Raw genomic sequence first — 22,310 nt, 5'->3', positions numbered from 1 at the left:
CCTCACAGAAATTCAAGGAGTCCTTTGAAGCTGTGCTGCACCAAAGGTCTCCCCGTGCCGAGACCCGAACTTAACAGGGGAAGCAGGCGGGGCAGCGGGTGAGGGCATCTCCCACGGACACGGCTCTGGGGTCAACCGCACACGGATCAGCCCGGAGCCCGGCGCCCAGCAGCGCGCCGACATCGCCTGCAGAGCCGCGGAGGGGCCGGGAGGCGGCCCCCGTCCCTGCAGCAGCCCGGCTCCCGCTGAGCCCTGCGGGGACGGCAGCACGGCCGCGTCCGCCATCGCTCCTCGCCGCTGCACAGCGGCGCCAGGTCCCGGGCGTCAGGACGGAGGCCCAGCGGGCACTGCTGGGTGCTGGCGGCCGACAGAAGGGAGGCTCCGTCCCCACGGAACGGGCGGAACGGCGGCCGCCCCGAGAGGAGAAAGACGCCTCCAGGAGCCGGTGCGCGTTTGCTCGATTTTATTAGGACTGACACATTCATCGTATGCCACAACGCCACTGATCAATGAGCTTCAGGAAACCGAAACGCCGGCGCCAGCCAGCGCGGTGATGGGGCACACATAGCGACACTTCTGAAAGGCTTCCAAATCTTCCTCCCGGCCCGCGTGCCCCCAGGCCCCCCCGCCCCTCCCCCCCCCCCCCCCCCCCCCCGTCTCACAGCTTTGATTGTACCCATAAGCATGGTTTGACAGAATGCTCCCCAGCTGCCAGGTTATTCTCACAAAGAGGCTAACTAGAACTGAAAAAATAAACCGATAAAAATAAAAATAATAAAAGCCCGGGAATTATTTTAATGTTAAAAAATAAAATAAAATAAAATAAAAGCGGATATGGCAACACTACTAGGAAAGTGGAATACATCACAGAAACAAAAGTCTTTGCAGGCAACACTGTTTGGAGATAGGAGAACACTGGATGGGTGAAAAAAGTGAATTTCTAAATTATATACAATAGTATCTAAGGGTGGCTTTGAAAAACAGTCTCCTTTAACGTGATTCAAGATTTAACTCGCCGTTATCTATTGCTTATTTATTCAGATCTGTAATAACACTTATAGAGACGGATGTGTAAAAATGAGACCTTGTGGAAAACAGCTTTTCGTATGAAACGTCCGCTCCGTCCGACATGGAATGTATGGGATGTAGGGGCAGGGCTCAGGCTGCCCTCGTCGCCCCGCGCTGCTCCACGGCCCAGCAGCCCCCCTCAAACGCTGCTGAGCAGCGCCTTCGCCTCCCGGCCGTGCGCAGCATCCATCAGCGTCCGACGGTGAGATGGGAAACGGGCAGAAGCCGCAGTCCTTATGAAGGACGAGATTCAGTTGTTGAATTTTAAGGGGTATCCAATGGCTTTTTCCAGGCACTCTACCAAAGAGCCAGCGGAAAGAAAATCCCTCTCCACTTCCACAAATTTGATGTAGATGGATTTTGGGGAGACCCCGGGCTCTACGACGCAGTTCTGAGATAAAAACGCGTTGATCCCAACCCACTCTTTGCTGAAGGTTTTGGTGTTTGCCTGAAAATGTAAAAACAGGCACTGCTGGAGAGTCCTGACCTCAGCGATGCCGAGGTAACAGTAGATGATGCGGGCGGACTCCATCTCCACCCGCAGCGAGGCCTGCGGCGACGGCGCCTCCAGCTCCCCCGGAGTCTCATGGCTGGGATCGGCGCCCCGCGGCTCGGCCAGAGGCGAGTGGGGCTTCTCGTGGCACTCCTCGTAGCCGATGGCGTACAGACCCGGGCTTTTGGGGATGCCCCCGGGCAATAAATACTGGACGACGTTGCCTCCCGTCGGCTTGGAGTGAGCGATGGGTATCCAGTCAATCTCCATGTGCAGCTCGAGGCACCTCGCTTCGCTGATGGTGATCTCCAGGAATTTGTAGTACACGTTCTTCCAGTTCATTTTCTGCACTCTGGTCATGATGACTCTGCCCTCCGGCTTCTCCGAGTTGAAATACTCCCGGAGCCGTTTGCCCAGCGGCACCTGCGAGCTGATCTCCGCGTAGTGGTAGCGAATGTCCTCCTTCCAGCGCGTGTTGTAGCCGATGCCGAAAATGGCCAGTTTGTTGGAGAGGTGCAGCCTGGAGAAGTCCGTCCAGCTCTGGAACAGCTCCCACTTCAACTGGACAGACTCCAAGATTTGCATAATGTTCTGCATGACGTCGCGCTTCCTGGAAAAACGGACAGAAGCGTAAAGCTGTCAGTAACGGCTTGGAGCTGCAAACCATCCCGGGCTACAGGAGAAAGCAGCGCCCGCACAGCAGGGCCGAGCCCCAGCTCTGCTTCCCAGGCCCCTCTATGATGTGGGAAGACCACAGCAAACAGCAGCAGCAGCACCGGGCCGCGCAGGCCGCTCCTCAAGCAGTGGGCATTCCACTCCTGCATGCGTCCCGCATCCGTATGCGAGCTGCCGGGCTGCAACACCACCACCGTCATTAACCTCATTAACAACAAAAACAATAAACAAAGCAGAACTTCATCACATCTCTCTAGCAAGATACACCTGCTGGGGAAGGTATTTAGTGCGACAAGATCTGCAGGAGAGAACCTGGAGAGGAGAACCAGAGCTGCCCTGCACACAGCTCTGAGGAAGGTTCGGCTGCCAGCCCCTGCACCGCGCTGCGCACAGCTCGCGCCCCTGCTGCTGGAAGGCCATGGCAGCAAAGGGCTCCCATGTACCACGAAGTCAGAGGGACGCAGCACTCGGTCACTGACAGACGTGCACACCCTGAGACACCTTGCTGCACGTTCCTTCAGCTTAGCCTGCTGTTTCCTTGCACAAGTTCAAGTGCATTTGCCTTCACCTTGCTTTAAAGCAAAGTCAGAAAAAAGCACAGAACTTTGTTTGGGGTTTTTTCGTGCTTCCATAATCCAAAAAACATCATGGATTTTTTTTCAGCTTTCCCACTCTCCCTGTGACCTGGGGCTGCTGCTTCCAACCAACCGCACACAGCCATCCTCCTCTTGTTTGAGAATGAGTACTGCACCCAGCAGCTGTGTGTGCAGCCCACCAGAGGGGAAATAAAGAAGCTCCTGCATCTCCAAAGATCTCTTTTGGCTGTCAGTAACAGGACAGCAGCAGGGAGGCAAGCAGCACTGCAGGCATTCACACTTCACTAAGCAATCAGGTGGGAGCTTTTGCATACAACTGAAGCAAGCTGGAACAGCTTCCTTCCTGATGAATGAGACACTTAGGGCACAGTTAGTGGAGAGAACTACTGATTTCAGGAGTTACTGTCCTATAATCCAATCTGTAGGAAGACAGTGCAGCTGTGTTGGTATCTGAGAAACCTCTCAGCCCAAGAACTGTGATTTGGAAGCTGCTCACTCAACCCTCCCTAGAACTGTCCTTCCACAACAGCTCCCAACAGCTAGGGCACGGGCTGCTGAGACAGTAAGGTCAGAAGTATCCACTTGTTATGGAGCAAGTGCTTAAGCAAGAGCAGACAGCAGCCCTCAGACTGCAGGGAATAGGAACGGGGCTGGTACTCAGTTGCTTCTTTGCCCCAGGTAGAACAGAAGCACGTTCCTTCTTCTACTGTTCACAGAATCAAAATCATAGGGTCCCAGAATCATTGAGGCTGAAAAAGACCCCCTAAGATCCCCGAGTCCAACTCACCCCACTGTGCTCCCTGCCCACCTCCCTCCGTGCCACATCCCCACGGTTCTGGAACCCCCAGGGATGGTGACCCCACCACCTCCCCGAGCAGCCGTGCAGTGCAGCACCATTTTGCACTACACTGATGTAACAGTGCAAAGAAAAAAGGTTTGGGTTCTACAGACCCTTTCAACAGTGCAGGAGGGCTTCAATTACACAGCCTCTCATCCCAGAAAACTGCTTCTTGGAGGTGCTGCACATCCACATGAAGCCCCACACGCTGGGTCTGAGCAGCCCAGGCTGAAATCACTCTCCTCACAGCAAGACTCATCTCAAACTTGCAGTTCAGACATCTGGAAGTGCAAGTTCATCCTCTGGAGACAAAAGGGATAAGGTGACACGGGAAGCAGCCGGCTGAGCGCAGGGCTGTGCGACAGCAGCCTGTGTTTCACCAGCATTCATTGCATTCAAGAGGAAGCTGAATGCAATTTAAGGAAACGGTCCCATCCAAACCCAGACACGCCAGAATGCAGTGTGGGTAGATTTTCATTCAACAGTAGAGGAACAGAGCTAAGAACAACAACAGAAAGAACAACACCTTTATTAATTACACCATAAATACCATTGCTAAGCTCAGTTCAGCACAAAACACAGCTGAAGCTCTAAAGAAAAATAAAAATTAGTCATTCAAACTACTGCTGAACAAGAATAATTTCACTAGAGAATCCCCAGCAGTGCTTCACGTATCAGAGGAGACATGGGCTTCAGAGGAAGAGGAGGGACAAAAGATGTTAGAAAAGCAGCTCTCAGTCTTTCTTGAACTGGGGAACCCGAGCTCCACATGTGGCCTCCTGAGGGCAGAGCAGAGAGGAGGAGAACCCCAGCACAGCAGGGCGCACTGCTGGCCCCTTCTTTCTGCTGGCTGCAGGAGGAAACACCAACAGACAGCAAAAGCCAGGCTGCTACTTCTCTCTTTAAGGAGACACACGGTACCTGAGCAAGCAGAGCTCATCCTGGCTCAGCCCTGCACGCCACTGGGCTATCTCATTTCTCAACTGTAGAAGGTGCCCTCGAGCTGCGTTTTACCACATCGTCGGTCCGCGACCCCCAGCGCCTGGCTCACACCGGTCAATGCATCGCTTCCTCCTCAGAAGCTTTTGCAATTCAAACGAGGAAAGACTCGAGACTTGGTGCAAATTTGTTCTAAGGCACGGTTTCCAAACAAAAGCAGACTTCAAAGAAACCGAAACAGCTGGTTTCAGTGAAGGATTTAACTCCCCAAGCATTTCTAGTTCAACTTCAAAAAGCCTGCAGTCAAAAAACACACTCCTCTGAAATTTAAAATGGTAGAACAGAGTCTGAAGCAGTTTTCACTTCTCCAAAACATTTACTTGGAGGGAAGAGCAAAGGAAATGCACCAGCACGGCCAGTGTGGGACAGCCCAGCTGACAGAGCAGAGGGCAAGGATGCAGCTCACCTACCAGCTCTTTCCTCCCACACCTCTGGGAATAAAGCAACCCACGAAACACAGGAGATCTCTGTGCACCTCACACCACGCAGACTGCCTGTTTTCTACCCGAAGTCGGGAGGCAGCTGCCACTGCCAACAGGCCGTGCAACCTGCAACCTGCTGCGAGGCACCGCGAGGCGCACAGCCCGGCCGGCGTCGCGCTCCCACCTTCTTCCCTCCTGTCAGGAAAATAATCCTCCCTTGTTTCTTACAAAGCCATCTCCCATGTTTCTCCGCAAGTTGCTCTGCTCGGCTCTGCAGTTCCCCCCTGGGAGCACAGAGGGCTCCTGTTGGACCATCTCCTGCCAGACCTCTGCCGGTTTTCACAGCCCCAGGACCACAGCTGGGAACCCGGAGGTGGTGGCACTGCAGAGCAATTCCTTCCGACCTCCCAGAGCAGGGGAAGCAAGGGCAGCATTTCAGGATCGCGTGCACCTACAGTCAGGCAGCACCGCCACGTAAATTCTGCACTTGGCACAGGTTGAACGCATCATCACCCCCCATTTCACTGAGATCACTTCTGCTTCAAACTTCCACGTGCAGAAGAAAGCAGATGAACTGAAGGTTTGCTTTCTTTGCAATAAGCTACATGCATTTTAAAACATGGGCCAAAAACAAGAATCTGTTTGGTATTATTTGCTATGGCTTTTAAAATTAGACAACTCTTTTTTTTAACAGATGATAAATAAACACTCAGCTTATCTACAGTACCAGTAAGGCTTCTCCAGACCGCCTGTAATCATTCCAAACTCAACACTGGTTTCCTTATCCAATGTCCAAGACAACTGCTGAGGCAATGAACTGGACAAAGCAAACCCTGCCACAGCAGCATGCAGGGATCCTCCACTTTCCAAAAACCCAACCTGAAAAGCTGCCTTTGACGCCTCCTACGAAGAGCCTGACAGTGCAGAAGGCAGGGAGAACTCTTCTTTAATTCTTTGCTTCCCATTGCTTGATGTAGTAAAAAGGCAGAATTTTCAAGTTTCTTTCAACTTTAAAAGACTTCAGAGTTTAAAAGTTCCTCATTCCTCATAGCAGAGAAAAAAAAAAAAAGGCATTTTCAGCAAATTTCTGTGTTGGAAGTCACTTTGTGCTCTCACTGAGCACCGACTGGCTTATCAACCACACGCTTCACAACATGCCTAGGAGTTCAGAGGCCTCCATGCATTTTAGAGAGAGCTTCGGGGGCAGAAAAGAAACCCCAGCTCTGAGCAGTCTGAGCTCCAGCCATGCACCTGCACAACAAGCTGGCAGAGAAAGCTCAGGCAGTCTTCACACAACATGAGCTTCTCTGAGCTTCGGCCTCAGAGCATTCAGAATTCTTTTCTGTGCAACTCCCTAAGGCAGGCCTTGAAGGTAGAATTTGCAGGTAGAATTACCCCACAGCCATCCTAACGAGCTGTTCAAAGAGGTGATGATGTTTATGCTGAAAAACAAGTGTTTTCCTTCATGCCCATCCCTGAGATGCTACCCTGAATTCAGTTCATATGAAGACAAAAATCACCATCAAAACAGCTTAACCCTGGAAAATCCACTGAGGACTTTGATGAAGCTAAGCCATCACAATGCAGGCTTTTCATTAAAAATAACTACATACATATGTGGAATTTTTAAAAATCCTTTACTTCCAGTAAAAAGCCTCTGCTGCTAACCAGAGACACTACATAAACCTGTACAGCACTGATGAATTACTGTCCTACACAAACTCACTTTGCAGCCTAAGAAACGCCATACTGACTTCAGCCAGCTCACTAAGCCATGGGGAGAAGTGGTGCAGGACACCATGCCCACATGTCCCCCCCGAGGGGCCTGCAGGTGGATTTGAGACAGCTCATCCCACTACAGACAGAGCTACACTCACCCTACAGGGTTTGAAACCCAAGAGGCTGGAAGAAAGCAGCCCTGCTCTGCAGGACCGTGGCATTTTGTGAAACACTCTGTGTTATTGTTGGCGAGGCAACGGAGATTCACATGCTTAAAACATTTTAAATGCTTCAGTCTTTGTCAGATTAAACCAATCCAAAAGGTTACAAGTCAGCTCTGGAAAGTTATGAAAATAAAAGAAATCACAAACTTTGGCATGCTTTCCACCAAGGAGGGGAAATGCACGAACTTTTAATGTGAGCAGTACTCACACGAGCCAAGTCAACAGCACGCACTGCTACTGGGGGAGCCTCACTTCTCACTCGCTTTCCTCCACTTATGATCCATTGCAAATATCTGGTCAGCACCACCTGGGCATGCAGGTCCTGCCACTGGTGTAGTGGAAAATATACACCACAACATAATTACTGCTCTTTAAAAAAAAAACCAAAACTTATTGTTTTTCCTTGTACCCAAATGGGCAAAATTCAGGCAACTTCAGGCAGATGGAAAAAACAGATTTCAGAAAGCTCAAGAGCCTGGGCTCATCCCGTGATAACCACAGCCTGCCACACACAGCCCTGAGGTGGATCCGAGCCACACGTTCAGTCCTCGCATTCAGTGGTGAGCTGTTCTGCTGGCTGTATGATGGAGCCCAGAAAGGACAAAGCTGTGAAGCTTTTCGAACGTTCTGAGGTAACTGGAATAATGCATAAAGCAGATTCAAGTGTATGAATAGTCTTGCACAATGTATTTATAATTATAATCAGAAGTTTCAAACATCCTCCCTCCTGCACAACATCCCCAGGGAAATGCATTCCAGGGTAAAGCATTCATAAATTACTTACTGAGCGTCTTCTGAAGATTCCTGTTTTATCTTTAATGTTCTTTTTGTGGTAGGCATTTCATCTGAAAGGTAAGACCCAACACAGTTATTTTTTAAAATAAAAGGCAGCAGGAATATTACTTATTTTTTTAAGGCTGAAGTTACAATCCATCTTATTTCCTAAGCCCACCAAGCCCTGCCACATGCACAGGGCAGCTCCAGTTCCTACATTAAGTGGAGTTTTTGGTTTTCCTTAGGAAATGATGTGGCCAGTTACAAGATCTGTACCTGCCTCTGCAAGTGCAAAACCTTTCAAGGACAAGAGCATAATTCCTGCAATTAAATCACAAGTCAATTTAATTACTAACTACACTGAGGGAAAAAAAGAAAGACTGTTCTGCTTTCAATAGCACATTTAAACAGCAAGCACCAGGACAAATGCATCTGTATTCCATTTAGATTTTATGTGCCAAACGCTTCTCTCTTAACTTCTCTCAACATCAGGAATGCTGCCACCCCAAGCACACACAAATCTCTCTGTAATTCAACTGAAGGAAAACGGCCACAAACCAGGAGACCACAGTTTGAGTCACCAGAACAACCAGATGGAATTCGCTGCCATTTACACACGTTTTGAAACATCGCCGTCTCCCCACCATTTCTCTCCCACATATTTCTGACTTCTAAGCTCCCAGAGGAAGAAGTCTGAGAGAACCAGAATGTGGTTAATTTGCAAGTTGGCTGCTTTAATATCAAACTGCAATTTAAGACTCTTTTACAGCGTTCACCGCCCCCAGTCCCCTGAACAAAGATGCGTGCCGACAGGTGACTGCATCTCCTTCCTGTCCCCACTTCAGCCTGCAGATCACAAGGAAAACCACATCAACATCTTTTCCCCACTTTGTGTTCTAACTGCTGGATTTGATCAACTTCCATTTCCTCCATGAAAAGAATTCCTTTTCCTCCATGCTTCACGTCGTAGCACAGTGGTCAAGACACAAATGTACTTGAAGAAACCCACTTCTTCACTGCAGCTGGACACGACAGCTCAGATCAGTGTGCTCGCATTGCTGATCGAGAATGCGGTGGCTGCCTCCGTTGGACAAAGCGAAACAGCCACAGGCAACAACCAAATCTCCAAATTAGCTCATGTGCTCATTTGTACGCACTGAAGCTGACACTACTAATTCAAGCAGGAAAAGCACTCTGAACACCACACATCTGGATACAAGCATATCCGTGTGCTTGAAGCAAACACAGCAGTTAGGATGTATGGGAAGAAGGAGAAAACAGTCATTGGTACGAATAGGAGCAGCCTGGAAGTAAACAGTGGATGAGTGGTAGCTGGCATCCAAGGACCTCAAAGCTGGGCACTGCTGACAGGGAAGCACCTCCCTGATCCCATCGGGGGAAGAAAAACTGAGCAGGGGGTGGAAGGGACAGGGAGCCAGGGAACGTACTGCCTCCTTTGCCAAGGTTTATGGCCACATCACCCTTCTTTTCCCCTGATCCTGATACTCCAGCAGCCTCCAAGAACCACTGTCTGCTTTTGATGGTTATTTCCCTTTCCTCCCCATGGACATCAGTTGTTTAGCACTTGAGCACATTACGTCCCAAACATGAAAGGGGGGACTGTATGAACACAGAGCACAGAGAGTGGGGAAGCATTAACAGGACTCCTTACCTAATTCCTGCTCACCAGTCTGGTAGCAATGAAGATCCTGACTGTGGTTTCCCCAGTCCTCCTGTGAGTACTCCTCCATGGTGCTGCCATCCGACTCCAGCTCCTGGTACAAGCCACTGCTGTTGATGAGGACAGGCTGGCAGGGCTGGGAATCCCATCCTCCCTGGCCAAACACCTGCTCCAGCTGTTCAAACGTGTAGCTGCTTTTCCTCTTCCCAACACCATGCTCCTTCACACGGCTGTAACACCTGCGGAGGGTCTGAGACAGAAAGCTGCATGTTACTCACCCAAAGGTGCTGCTTCAGCAGTGCACACATAGCAGACAGTTACACGACTGCCAGGCAGAGTTTAGAATTTTACTTCTGCTGATCAGTACTTGCCACACGCTCATGAGCTAAATGCAAGGCTGTCAAGTTAATCTGCACCTGGCAGGAAGCATCATTATGTACCTGATGCTCCTGATGCAGGTTTTAGCTTTAACATCTACAACACAGAACAGAGTTGTACAGCAGCTACAGGTTCATTGATTTAACTTGGGCAATTGATTCATTTATTCTCCTCCCCACTTCAAACCCCCCCAGATCTGCCACGTAACACAGGGAAAATAAACAACAGATCCCCAGTCAGAGATACCAATCAGCCAAGAAAATGCACACCGACTACAAGAGGGGGAAAGCAGAGCCGGCGTCGTGCCCACAGCCTGAGGAAGGTGAAGCAGGGAGGAGATGGAAAGGAAGAAAGAAAGAAGTCCCCAGAAGCACAGACAGTCCAACCTTCCTTACTGTGGTAAGAAGACACAAGGTACAAAATGTATGCCTAAGCTATTCAGCTAATAAAATATATATTACTTACATATTTTGCATTCCTTACTAACTCACTCTGCCTCTTGTGAAGCTGCTGAAATTTAAAAGAGGTCAAATCAATAATGCTCCACATTCCCAGACTTTGATATCAATCATTAAGAAAGAAACATAACTCAGAAGGCTCTGGCTAGTAATTCACTACGACAGCTTTCAGCGCTAAGGTTGAAGCCTCCAAAAATGACAAATCCAAAAACCCAACCTGGTTTTGGTGATCTCTACCATCCTGTGCTACTGGCCAAGCTGGCAGCTACACATAACACCCACTGCCTGACAGAAAGGCAAAGCTGCAGACAAAACTCATAGACTTGTACAGTTCCCCCCTAGTCCAGATCCAGGCAGATATTTGGGTGGGGAAGAACCTTTGTGTGCATCTCTCAATGTGTTTTTAATTCAACCACCACTCTGCTTTTAAAAGATAGCATCATGCTCCAACTTTATCTTGCAAATCTCAGCAATTTGCAGACTGATAGATTTGTAGAACACATTTTCTCACACAACATTCATTAGATTGTTCAGATGCTACACAGAATGGCAATCTAAGCCACCTCCAGAGCTCCAAAGAGGCATTAATTCGGGAATAGTTTGGTCATCCTGTTTTCTGAAGAAGGACTACAGCTCTTAAGCAACAAGCAAATACACATCATTGCATAAAATGGTTGGTTTTCCCCCAAAAGGAACTTCACATCTACAGAAAGCTCCAATGCAACCAATGCTCCTCAAACACCTTGTTCAACAGCATCAGGAGAGGAATACACTCCTAGCCCGTCTCCTCGTGATATTCAGAGCCCTGGGAGCAGCAGCAAAGCTGCTAAGCAGCAAGTCAGTTTTACTCTGCTGTTTCAAAACCAAAAAACCAACACACAGCAAAAGCCCAATGAGCCCACAGGCAGCAATAAGCACCACTTTCTATCAGCAGCTCTGGGAAAGCGATCGGGGATTCTCAGCTGGGCAGCACCACCCTCTCCTGATTCTGTCTTTGCTGCCTCTCAGGAGAAAACAGGCAGATCCTCCTTGGACCAGCAAATTTTTACATTTCCAACACCTCTGCTGCAATTGGGGTAGAAAACAACCAGCTGTGGAATCCCAGAATCAAGAACCCATCCATGAGAAGTGTCACTACTCACTGCAGACAAATTCATTTCTATGCCCGGGGGTACAGATAAGTTTAGTTGGCAAAACTTCAACAAGAACACCTTTGGAAGCATTGAGAAGATTTGGAATGGTCAGGTGTGCTTCAGGTTGGATATCAGGAAAAATTCATTCTCCAAAGGAGCAGTGATTCACAGGCACCAGCTGCCCAGGAAAGCGGTGCTGCCACCATCCTGGAGGTGCTCCAGACCACGGGGATGTGGCACTGAGAGATGCTCAGTGGCTGCTGGTGGGGTGGGCTGGGTTGGACTCGGTGATCTTGAAAGTTTTTCCAACCTGGCAGATTCTGTGTGCTCTCAGCTAGATGGCACAGCCTCCACCCAGCAGTGCTGTGATCTCCATGCCTGCCCACATCTAGTGTCACAATTACCTTTCCATGACACCCTATCAAACGCTGGCTGCTGGCCTCGACCAGGTCCAGTGACACAGGACAGCACTCAGCACCACTCAACTCTTAATGGAAGGGAGGAGTCCTCGGGTCTATGAAGTGAGGAAGCTGAAGTGAGGAAGGCAGTATCCAGAGGCTACCTGCCTCGTCACGCCAGGATACTCACGAGTAACAAAAGATGAAACCATAGCGGGACAAAAGAAATGGCTTGTGAAGTCTAGGGTGGTTTTACAGCACGTAGGGATGACTGGAGCCATGAAAGCTCCTGAAACCTGCATTCCCACACTGGCTGGAGCACAAGGAAACAGAACTGACTACAGGTGGTCGAATCCTCTGCTCTACACACAGGCTCATGAACTTCCAGGTTAAAAAAATGTGTGAAAGGCAGGAGAACATCAGGTCTAAATAAGAATATCACCACCAGAAGCCCTATTTCTGTACTTCTGAACTGAAGCATCAGTTCTCACAATAAAAAGGGAAGAAAGCACAGCTTGAACTCTAAAGAGAGCCATACCACACAGCAGAAAGGCAGCTGATGACTTAGTGCTCGAGAAACCAAGTCTGCCACTGCTCCACAGAACATGAGCAAATCCATCCTTAACACTCTGCAGACGTGCAGAACCTACTGCTGACCGGCCTGAAGTGGCTCTAGCTCTGCAAATGGCCACACATCTGCCAGATCACAGCACTCAGAGAGACACCGGCAGTCAAATTAATTTTTTACACCAAAGAACAAAGCCTCAATTGCATCCTGATGTGCCTCCATGCCAAAAATTTCCTGAAAGTTCTGGCTCCAGACCAGAGGACTCCAAAATGAAACAATGAAAGTGATGTCAATGCCTCAAGGGAAGACAGGTGGTCAGGGAAGTAGAGAAGTCAGTCACCAAACTGAGACAGAAACCAGGCATCTCTTTGGATGATGACTTGAAGAAGCAAAGTCATGCTGTGAGACACAGACAAGGGATGCTCAGGCAGTACCATAAGCCACACATTTTTAAGGCAGGTTACTTCTAAGAGCCAGAATCTAACAAAAAAATGCAGTGGATTTTTCACCACTGCCAGTTTCTGAACCACAGTTCAACACATCTAAACAAACTAAGCCTGGACAGGTATTATTTACAGAGGCATCAAACCCTATGGCAGAGGCCAGCCTAGATGACTATAAACGTATTTCTATACCCCTACACCAAGGATACATGGCTCCTGCTAGCTCTCTGAACCACTGCAGCAGACATCAAGCTGTCCAATTTTACTAACTAAAAAGGAGAGGTTTGGGGGCAGAAATCCCTCAAGTTTCAAGACAAAAACCCTATTGCAACAGCAGGATCTCATGGAGCCCATTAACCCGGGACTGCAGGACTTTGCCAGAGACTGAGAGAAAGAAGATAAACTGTGGGCTTTACACCAGGGACCACATGGAGGCTATGCTACAGTCTGACAGAGGATGAATTCCACTTCCAAAGCACATCTGGGACCTGGAAGAATTTCACTGATATTCAACCAGTACTAAGGGCTTCCATTCTTTCCATCAAGAGCTAACAGCAGAGCTCTTAAGGGCTAGGACATCCAATAATAGTCCCACACACCATTTTGGTCAGTAAAGCTGTTCTTTCCTACACTACCCAAAACTACTCTCACTACTGTTCCAAAAACTCTATTCACTACTTACCCCAAAGCAATGAAAGCCATGTTCAGTAGATTGTCCTGCCTTTAGAAACACACCCATTCCTTAAAATTAAACATGAGTTTTCACACAAACACTGTGAATGGGACAAGCATCTCCACGCCACCCATGAAGCCTGGTGGCCAAAGATAACCCTAAGTACAGCAGTCTGTACCAAAGAAATCCAAGAAGTACTTGATAGGTTAGACACCAGCTATTTGGCAAGCCAAAGGGACCACACAGGCCTACCCCTGTTGGTTCCAGGTCTCAAATGAGCAGGCAGAGCAGGGCCACAGACTAAGAGCAGCACAAACCCTCTTGCAGGTGGTAGGGAAAATGCTCTGCTCCAGAATAAGCTCCAGATGGGAGGCAGAAAGCATCAACACGGGTGGCACCCCATGGGTTACTACTCACATAGTTCTGAAAGCTGGGAGCTTTACACACGATCCTAGAAGCATGCAAACGCCCGTCCTGAGGCTGTGGTCTCCAAAGAAAGGTCCATGCCAGGCGAGTCCAACCTCAGCCTTTGTGATTTAGCTGCACAGAGAAATCGTTATCAATAGAAAGCAACATCTAAATCTAGACCAATAGGAAAAGCTGTAAGAAAAATACCAAAAGCTGTCTTAACTCCAGTTTTCACCAGAAACAATGACCAAAACAAAAGTTAGTAACTGTGGGACCCACAGCAGTCCAGAAAGCATCATCTCCTTAGCCTCCAGATTGACAGATTTAGCAGGATGCAGCAGAATCTGGAACAGTAGTGGAAGTCAATCTGCACCCACACAGGCACTTAAAGCTCTGTGCTTTCACACCAGCTTCATTCTGTTGAACATTTCAGGTGCATTCAGTTACTTCTAGAATAAACAAAATCCAAAATCAACCATCTAGCAACTGCATCATTGCCACTGGGACTCTCTTCTGACGTCAATGCAGTTTCTGCAGTATAACTGCCAATGAGATGTCCACAATTGCAGCCCACTGTGTGTACAGCCTAGGGGCACGTATTAAAAACTGGGAGGACTTTAAGATCTGGGTCCTAAGTGGTTCCCCTCCTGAGAGGCACAAATAATGTGTTCCCAAACTAAGATTTAACATTCACAACTGTGACTTGCTGCCTGCTCAAAGACATGCCAGAGTGAGCTGCTTTTAGCCCCGACCTCTGCAGTAGAAGCAGACAGCTAACTTTGTTTCTCTGGGAGGGGAATCTCAGGGCACACCTGCATGCCAGAGCCTCCACCAAAGTGCTTCTGGCAGAGCTGCTCCCCAGAAAATGGGAAATTCTGGCCTGGGGTGCCAACCTGCCTCCCTGAACAGCACTCCAGCAAGTGGCGCACACACAGAGCAGACACAGCTGCTGTGCGAGAGCATTCATTGCACGTGATGCTCAAATCTTCCAGAGATGCTCCTCCACGGCAGTCTCATGGTATGTCCAAGAAGCAGTAAAGCAAGTAAACTCTTCAGTGACAAAGAACAGATTCATATTGTCCAGTTTACGAATGTCAACAGAAAGTTGCTCCCACCTACTGGGGCCCGTGAGGTTCTCCAGCGAGGAGTGAGTTCTTGGAGAGCATTCAGGACAGGAACTGCAAAGTGACCCAGCCTGGAAAACTAGAGGCATCTGAACCTACTTAAGACGAAGAAAGATCAAGAGGTAACTTGAACACTGCCTGTGCACATCGCAGAGGGTGGAGCCACAGGGACAAGGATCTCGGCCTGAGTAACAGAAGACAAGGGAAAATACATTAAAAAATGGAAGGCAAAGCTGTTCTGAAGGTGATAAGCTGCTGGTAAAGAGACTGATAACTCCATCCTTGGAAATCCTTTGAAAAGAGAGCCACTCTGCTTAAGGTTATTGAACCCAGTGATGAAATTCTGGGAGAAATTCAATCTCCTGGAGCACACAGAAGGTCACACTGCATTGCTGCAGGAGTCCCATCAGAGACAGCCAGTGCAGCGCTTCCTTCTTTCAACACGACTTCGCGCTACAAAGATTTAAAAAGAGATTGTTTACATCATAAAGCAGCAAAAAACACAGCCACATTGAAAGTAAACCCTGTCATCATCATCTTACATATAGCTTAAAGCAAGAGAACACGAACAGCTGACATCCAAGCATAATTCCTCATTCCACCCTGTTTCATGTTAGCAGCACCACTTCTCCCCTTTGTGCCTGCATTCCCCGTGTGAAAGCACGTAACTGCTGTCTTCAAGGTGCTTTTTTTCACTTTGCAAAGTAAATCACACATTCTGTGGACAATCACAACCCAGCAGACACTTTCCACCTCCTGCCCAGGTGAGCAGCAGGTCACTGCGTGCAGAAAACAAGCACAAGGGCAACGGGCCTCACCAGGAGCAGAGCTTGCGAATGACATGTTCAGAGGTTGGAAGAGCATGAAACAGTGATGTTCAAGCTCACTGCCTCGTCTGAAGCAATAACAAAGCCTACATACTGGATGCACCAGCTTTTTTTGGCCTTCGTATGGAACGTCACAGCACGAGGTGATACTCATTTTTCTGTGATTGTGACTCTGCCACTCGTTAGCAGCTCACCTCCTGCTCTGAAGCGACGATAAGCCTGGTGAAGGGCACAAAATAGAAGTGACTGCATTCAAATCTGGAAAGGGTTTTGCAAAATATCTCATCCTCTGCCTCAAATAATAGTTCTGAGGTCAAAACAAATAGCTGAATGCTCCACAATGCTGCACAGAGGGGACTGGTTTGGGGATGCACAAACTGCTGAGCCAGGCTAATTCTCCAAACTTGGATGGCGATCACACTTAGCAAAGAAGAGCAGGGCTGGAAGAAAAGTACATGTGCTTCAGTAAACAATTCTTTAACAAGAGCTGTGAGATCACAACTGCAGGAATGGTCAGAGCGCACTACTGTGCCAGCAGAGATTCAGGACACAGCTTGGTATGCCAGGATGAGGGAACTCTGAGGCACAGGATGGCTTCTGAGGACCCACCAGGCAGAAATCAAAACACTCCCGCAGCTCCCAATCCCTGAGCTAGCTGGTTCCCAGGCATCAAAGTCAAGAAGCCAGGCTCTCACGCAGCAATAAGCTAGGAGTACTTGCTGGAATTATTACGTGTGACCCCCTGAATTTGAAACAGGCACTCTGGAGTGCAGATCCAAGCAATGGTCTCATTTGCAGACTGCAGGCCAGCACCGCTTATGTGCAGAAAAGCACATGCAGATGTTAGAAGACAGACAAAATGTGAACTGGGACCTTGCTTTACATCCAGTTTGAATTAGGAGAGAATGCATACATACATGCAATACAACTGGAGAGCTGGAAAACTTTGTTCTGCAGAGCTGACTTTTTCCTCTCTATCTCATTTCTAACACTCCTCGAGATTTGGCAGAGCACGGGAAATTCGGGTGCCCTGAAAGCCAATACTGAGGTCTAACCTACAATGTATTTATAAACAAAGTTGAATTTGACACATTTTAAGCACGATTTACATTCATAATCAATCAGCAAATCCTTACAGCACCGTCCCTTGAGGGACGTTAAGTCCAACTATCCTATAAAATCATGGAAATGGGGGACAGCAGGCTAGTGGAATGGTGAAGCAAAGCACTCATCCATCACCATTGCTTCAGCTCTGCTTTTAGCTCTGACAACGGATAGCATAAGACTACGAAGAGTCTGTGAACCGCCCTTGTTCCAACAGCAAGCCCAAGCCTTCCTGCTCCATCTTAAAATGAAAGTCAAACATCAACCTCTCTGTGTTCAAAGTGATCTTCACCCTCAGCTGAGCAAGAAAGAGCCAAGCAGACAATTGTCCAATTGTAATGCAACTATTTCAATAACTCCTGTAGCAAACTCAACCTTTGGCTCTATCAAAAATGGAGCTTTTCAACGAGGGCCCGTTTTTCTTGAAAAGCCCAAGGATCGTGAAAAGCTCTGCCATGCTGACACGTCCGAATCTCCCGAGAGCGCAGCGACGAAGACCCCCACGGCGGAGCACGGGGGCCGTGCAGGACCTTGGACAGCAGCGCGGCCCGGGGCCAGGCGCAGGGCGGAACCCGCGCGGGATGCCGGCAACCGGGCGAGGCGCCGAGGCGGCAGCGGGAACCAGCGGCGTGCGGAGGACGGCGGCGGGAACCGCTCCTCATCGAGCCTCCGACCCGGCGCCCTCTGTGGACTTCACTTAAGAAGAGTCCGTGCAGTCGAGCTGCGTGTTGGCTAGAAACATCTGTAGGGAAATGTCTAAGAGGTCCTTCAGGAGCTGCTCTTGAAGCTATTGCAGTGCAGTGAGCCTCAGAGTCCTTCCTTCCCTCTAAACCTACATATAAAAACACAATTCATAGTTTCTTTGCAACTTACAAATGTCACTGACAAAAGACTGCTGCCAAAGCGCTTCTCAACAGACAAGAAGAAGTGTCTCTGGTAACAGCACCACGAGCTGCTGGGAAACAGACATTCCAGAGGGCGCTTTCCCACCCCAACCAGAGCCCTCCACACACACGGCCCAGCCAGGTCAGCTCTGGGACAAATATTCTCCTTACAAACTGCTCTGCACTCGGTGAGGCAATTCCTTGTACAGTTCCAGCCACAGCCGAGGCAGCAGCCCTTAACAACAGCAGCAGGAACTCCCCCAACAACCAGAAACAGTAGGGCTGTGTAGACAAGGAAAACTGCCCTTGGAGCTTTTTCAACACTAGCAAAACTCCAAGTGTCCCAGATTTGTGGAAGGACTGATTGAAGCTGGATGTTGCTCAAAAACAAGAGACTTGGAGAATTTTTGCAGTGCATGAAGTGCCTGCTTCAAAGCAACGTTTCCCTCCCAAATGTTCTGATGCATTCAGGAAAATAAATCCCCAAGCAGAGAGATACAAGAAGTCAAAGAGATGACATAAGAACATACATTCAGAAAGCAAAATGTTTATAAGAAAGAGTTTTGCTTCACTTCAACAGTTTTTCCAAAGACAAATGCTAATCAGACACTGCAGGGCAAAGCTCCTGCTCATTTGCTCCTGAGCATCTCACGGGATGCTCAGTAACACAGAGCTGCCCACCAGACATACTGCCACCAGTCTCTATCAATACTGCAGAAGTGCCCAGTTCCTTGTTTCATGCATTTTGCAAATCAAAGGTCTGGATGATGAACAGAACAGGGCAAAGAGAATCCAACAACACCGGCGATATCAAGAACTAACAAAATGTTCCTTTCTAATTGATCAACATCTTAAGCAACTGCACTGGAAATCAAATGGGTCATGAAAGGGGAAGCAAGCCTTAAGGGACCTCAGCATTTAATTCTACCTTCTGCACTTTATTCATATTTACAGCCTGAAGCCTGCAGCAGCTCCTATGGACCACAGGTTCCTCACATCCCACCAGTCCTAGTCCACAGCTCCCTCTGTATGAGGGCGGCATGTGGACTGCTGCTCCCTGCCTGAGCCCTGGCTTTCCCTTCTCCCCAAGGAATGACACAAGTAGAGAGCCAACTCTTTAAAATCCAGCACCACAGAAGCCGGCTGGCTGTGCCATTTAACACAGCCCCGTAATTAAAGCAGGCAACCCAGGGGAAACACCATAGCCACGAGGCTACTCCACAGCCATGAAGGGCCCCAGGAGCAAGGGGACCCCAGGAGCAAGGGGACCCCAGGAGCAAGGGGACCCCAGGAGCAATGCTCCATCACAGAACAACAGGAGGTCCCTTCCCACTACACAGCTGCAACGATGCTGGAGGGCATCAGAGGCTGGGTCAAAATCCCTCCCGGGCCACGGTGCCATAGGACACTGCCTGTGCACGAGGACCCACAGGTGTCACCTGAGCCAGGGGATCCAGCACCAGGCCCACAGCCGAAGGAGGCCGCGGCCCATCCCAAGCTCGACCCCCCACCCCCGGGCCCTCCACGCGCGGGGCCAGGGGTACCTTGATGCGCTCCCGGCACTGCGAGGGGGTGCGCTCGTAGCCCAGCTCGGCCAATGCTCGGGAGACCCGCTCGTACATGGCGGGCCCGGGGGCCTTGCTGCCGAACACGGTGCCGGCGCCCTCCAGCTGCTGGTAGCGGGCCTCCACCAGCCGCTCGTTGCCCCACACGGCGATCAGCGCGTTGGTCTCCGCCGGGGTCCAGGACATCCCCCGGCACGCTGCGGCCGCGGCGGCGGCGGCGGCTCCGCCCGGGGAGAACGAGACGGAGGGCGAGGCTCCGCCGCGGCCCCCCGCCGCCCCGCCGCCCCCCAGCCCGGCCCCGCCGGTTGCCGGCCCCGGGCCCAGCGGGGAGGCGCCGCTGGGGGTGGACGGGTCGGAGAGGCTGGGGTTGCCGTCGCTCAGCGCGCCCGGCGAGCCAGGCGACAGCACCTCCATCTTGGGGATCTTGAGGGGCGGCTCGGCGGCGGGGAGCTGCGAGGAGCCGCAGGACGCCGCCATATTGGAGCTGCCGGACCGAGCAGGCGGAAGTGACGCGCCGTTCGCCGTGGGTGGGACTTCCGGTAGTGGCGAGAAGAGCGGGATGGGGCGCGGGACGAGCGGGGGCGTGGTCGGAGGTGGGCGTGGTCAACGGGAGGCGCGGGGCGTGGCCGTCGGAGGCGTGGCCTTGGCTGGCGGGGCGGGGCTTTCTCGATTGTGGGCGTGGCCGTGTTTCGTGGGCGTGGTTAATTTGCTGCTATCCCGAAGGAGGCGGTGCTTGAGGTGGGGGTGGCCTGAGGGGCGGGTCAGCGCTGGGGTGCCGGGTAGCGGTGGGTCTCCCCGCAGGGGTGAGACCGCAGAATCGCCTTGTAAAAAAGGCAGACGGCCCTTGTCTGCCTTTGTGCGCATGAGCTGAATGTCCCCCAACATCGGGGCTGAGCATCCCCCAAAGTCTGGGGCTGAGCATCTACTCAGCATCGAGTCCAAGGAACCCCGAGACTCAGGACTGAGAATCCCCCGAAATCCGCACTGAGCACATCCCCAGCCACTGAGCATTCCTCCAAATTTGGGGCTGAGCGTACCCCAGCATCAGGACTGAGCACTCTCAAACACTGACACAGAACACCCTCATAAGAGCAGGACTGAGCATCCCTCAGCACAGGGGCTGAGCACCTCCAAACAGCAGAGCTGAGCATCCCCCAGACACAGACTGAGCACTCCCAGTGTAAGGACCAGTGTAAGGACCGTCAATAGAAGGACCAAGCACCCTCCAATAAAAGGACCAGTGTAAGAACCCCCAGTCTAAAGACGGAGCACAGCACAAAGGCTGCCCCGTGTGTGCCACAGCTGTCCCCCCACCACGATCCCAATTAAATGGGCTTTGAGCAGAGGGGCACCACGGGCTGTGATTGATGAGCGCGGGGCAGTAACGAAGGGGAGCAGGGACCCCCTCGAGCCGCTGCTGGGGACCGCTGGGGGTCCCTAAGGGTGAGTGCTGCTCATCCCATCCCTCCCCCCCGTGCAGCAAAATGCGTTAATTAGCGCCGTGTTGGTTAAACAAACCCATGCGTGGCACCGGGCGAGGCGAGGGGGGCTGCAGCACATCTGGCGGGGAGCGGCCCGGGAGCAATCAGAGCCGTAATTATCCCATTCTAATTACTGGGATTACCGCGGCTGCGACGTTACACATTTCATGAGCTGCAGGCGCTGGAATATATTAACCCCCCCCCCGGGGGGGGGGGGGGGGGGGTACAAAGCTGTGGGTTCTTTGTGAGTGGCCAGGGGAGCGGGGCCGTGGGGGTATCCTGGGTGTCCCCATCGGGGTGCACCTCCTACCAACACCAGGACATGTCCCCAGAAGGGTGCGCCCACTGCCAGTCCTGTGACACATCCCCAGTGAGGTGCACCCACTGTCACCGTGTCCCCAGAAGGAATGCACTCACTGCTGGTGTGTCCTCAAAGGGGTGCACACGCTGTCAGCCCTGTGGCACTCATCGTCACTGCACCCATTGCCACTTACTGTGACGCATCCCCAGAGGGTTGCATCCCCTGTCACTGCGTCCCAAAGGGGTGTACCTGCTGCCAAGCCCACGACTCGTCCACAGAGGTGTTCAGCCATTGTCAGCCCACTTGCCGGTAGGTTCCCTAAGTGATGCACCCACCTAAACCTTACTAGCATGTCTCACTGCCAGCCTTGCTGTGTGTCCCCAGAGCCGTGTCCCTAGGCCCTGCAATCCCTGCCAATGTGCCCCAGAGTTGGTTCCCTAAAGGGATGCCTCCACTGCTGCTGTGTCCCCAAAAAGCTGCTGCACCCATCACCGCTCCTGCAGGTTTGTTCCCAAAATGTACCCAGGGCTGGATGCCCCAAGAGGCTCAGCTGCACATCCTCAATGCTGGGTGTCCCCAAGGCCAAAGGTGTCCCCAGCACTGTCCCTTCTCCCTGCAGAGCCGCAGAGCTCATCAGAACGCAATTAGAGCACCACTCCACAATGCAGGGGATCGGGCGGAGGGAAGGGATGCAAATGAGGTTAACGGTTAATTACATATTGAAAAATTCATTATTCCTCCAGAGCAGCTGATTGCAATGCAACCCCGCATCCCCATTAGAGTTATTTGACCATTTGCAAATGAGACCCGACCCCAGGCTCGCCCCCTCCTCTCCCTGTCAAAAGACATTCCTGCAGCAAGTTGTGCCCACCCTCAGATCTCTGCTTTCCTCCCAGACACGCTGGTACAGGTGAAACTGGGGCATCCTCCGTGTTAAAGGCATGTGTAAGTGAGACACTGCATCCCCAAAGAGTGTCTCAGAGTGTGTTAATTGGCATCGGTTCCCTCTCCCCACTGAATCAAAGATTGCTTACTCAGAGGCCTCCATCTTCTCATCATTCCCTTTGCATTGGAAG

General features: G+C 50.8%; 1 protein-coding gene across 7 annotated transcripts; it reads right to left on the bottom strand.

The window, feature by feature from the left end:
• Positions 1–766: 766 nt before the first annotated feature.
• Positions 767–19,929, bottom strand: MSANTD2 (Myb/SANT DNA binding domain containing 2). Of its 7 annotated transcripts, none has more exons than XM_042837153.1 (5): positions 19,432–19,929; positions 10,333–10,377; positions 9,481–9,739; positions 7,819–7,879; positions 767–2,171 (listed from the first exon to the last, which is right to left on the bottom strand). In XM_042837153.1, exons 1-5 carry the CDS (start codon positions 19,927–19,929, stop codon positions 1,319–1,321), a joined length of 1,716 nt encoding a protein of 571 aa, XP_042693087.1. In that variant the 3' UTR covers positions 767–1,318. The 7 variants fall into 7 exon arrangements, with proteins under 7 accessions (XP_042693087.1, XP_042693092.1, XP_042693093.1 ...); XM_042837158.1 differs by lacking the exon at positions 19,432–19,929 and adding an exon at positions 13,958–14,048; XM_042837159.1 differs by lacking the exon at positions 19,432–19,929 and adding an exon at positions 13,958–14,048 and having other exon boundaries at positions 10,333–10,374.
• Positions 19,930–22,310: the final 2,381 nt, after the last annotated feature.

Source organism: Centrocercus urophasianus, unplaced genomic scaffold (genome assembly GCF_019232065.1).
Source record: "Centrocercus urophasianus isolate 14NV4802_14NV808 unplaced genomic scaffold, USGS_Curo_1.0 seq_689, whole genome shotgun sequence".
Taxonomy (NCBI): Eukaryota; Metazoa; Chordata; class Aves; order Galliformes; family Phasianidae; genus Centrocercus; species Centrocercus urophasianus.
This window is presented reverse-complemented; position numbering and strand designations above follow the sequence as displayed.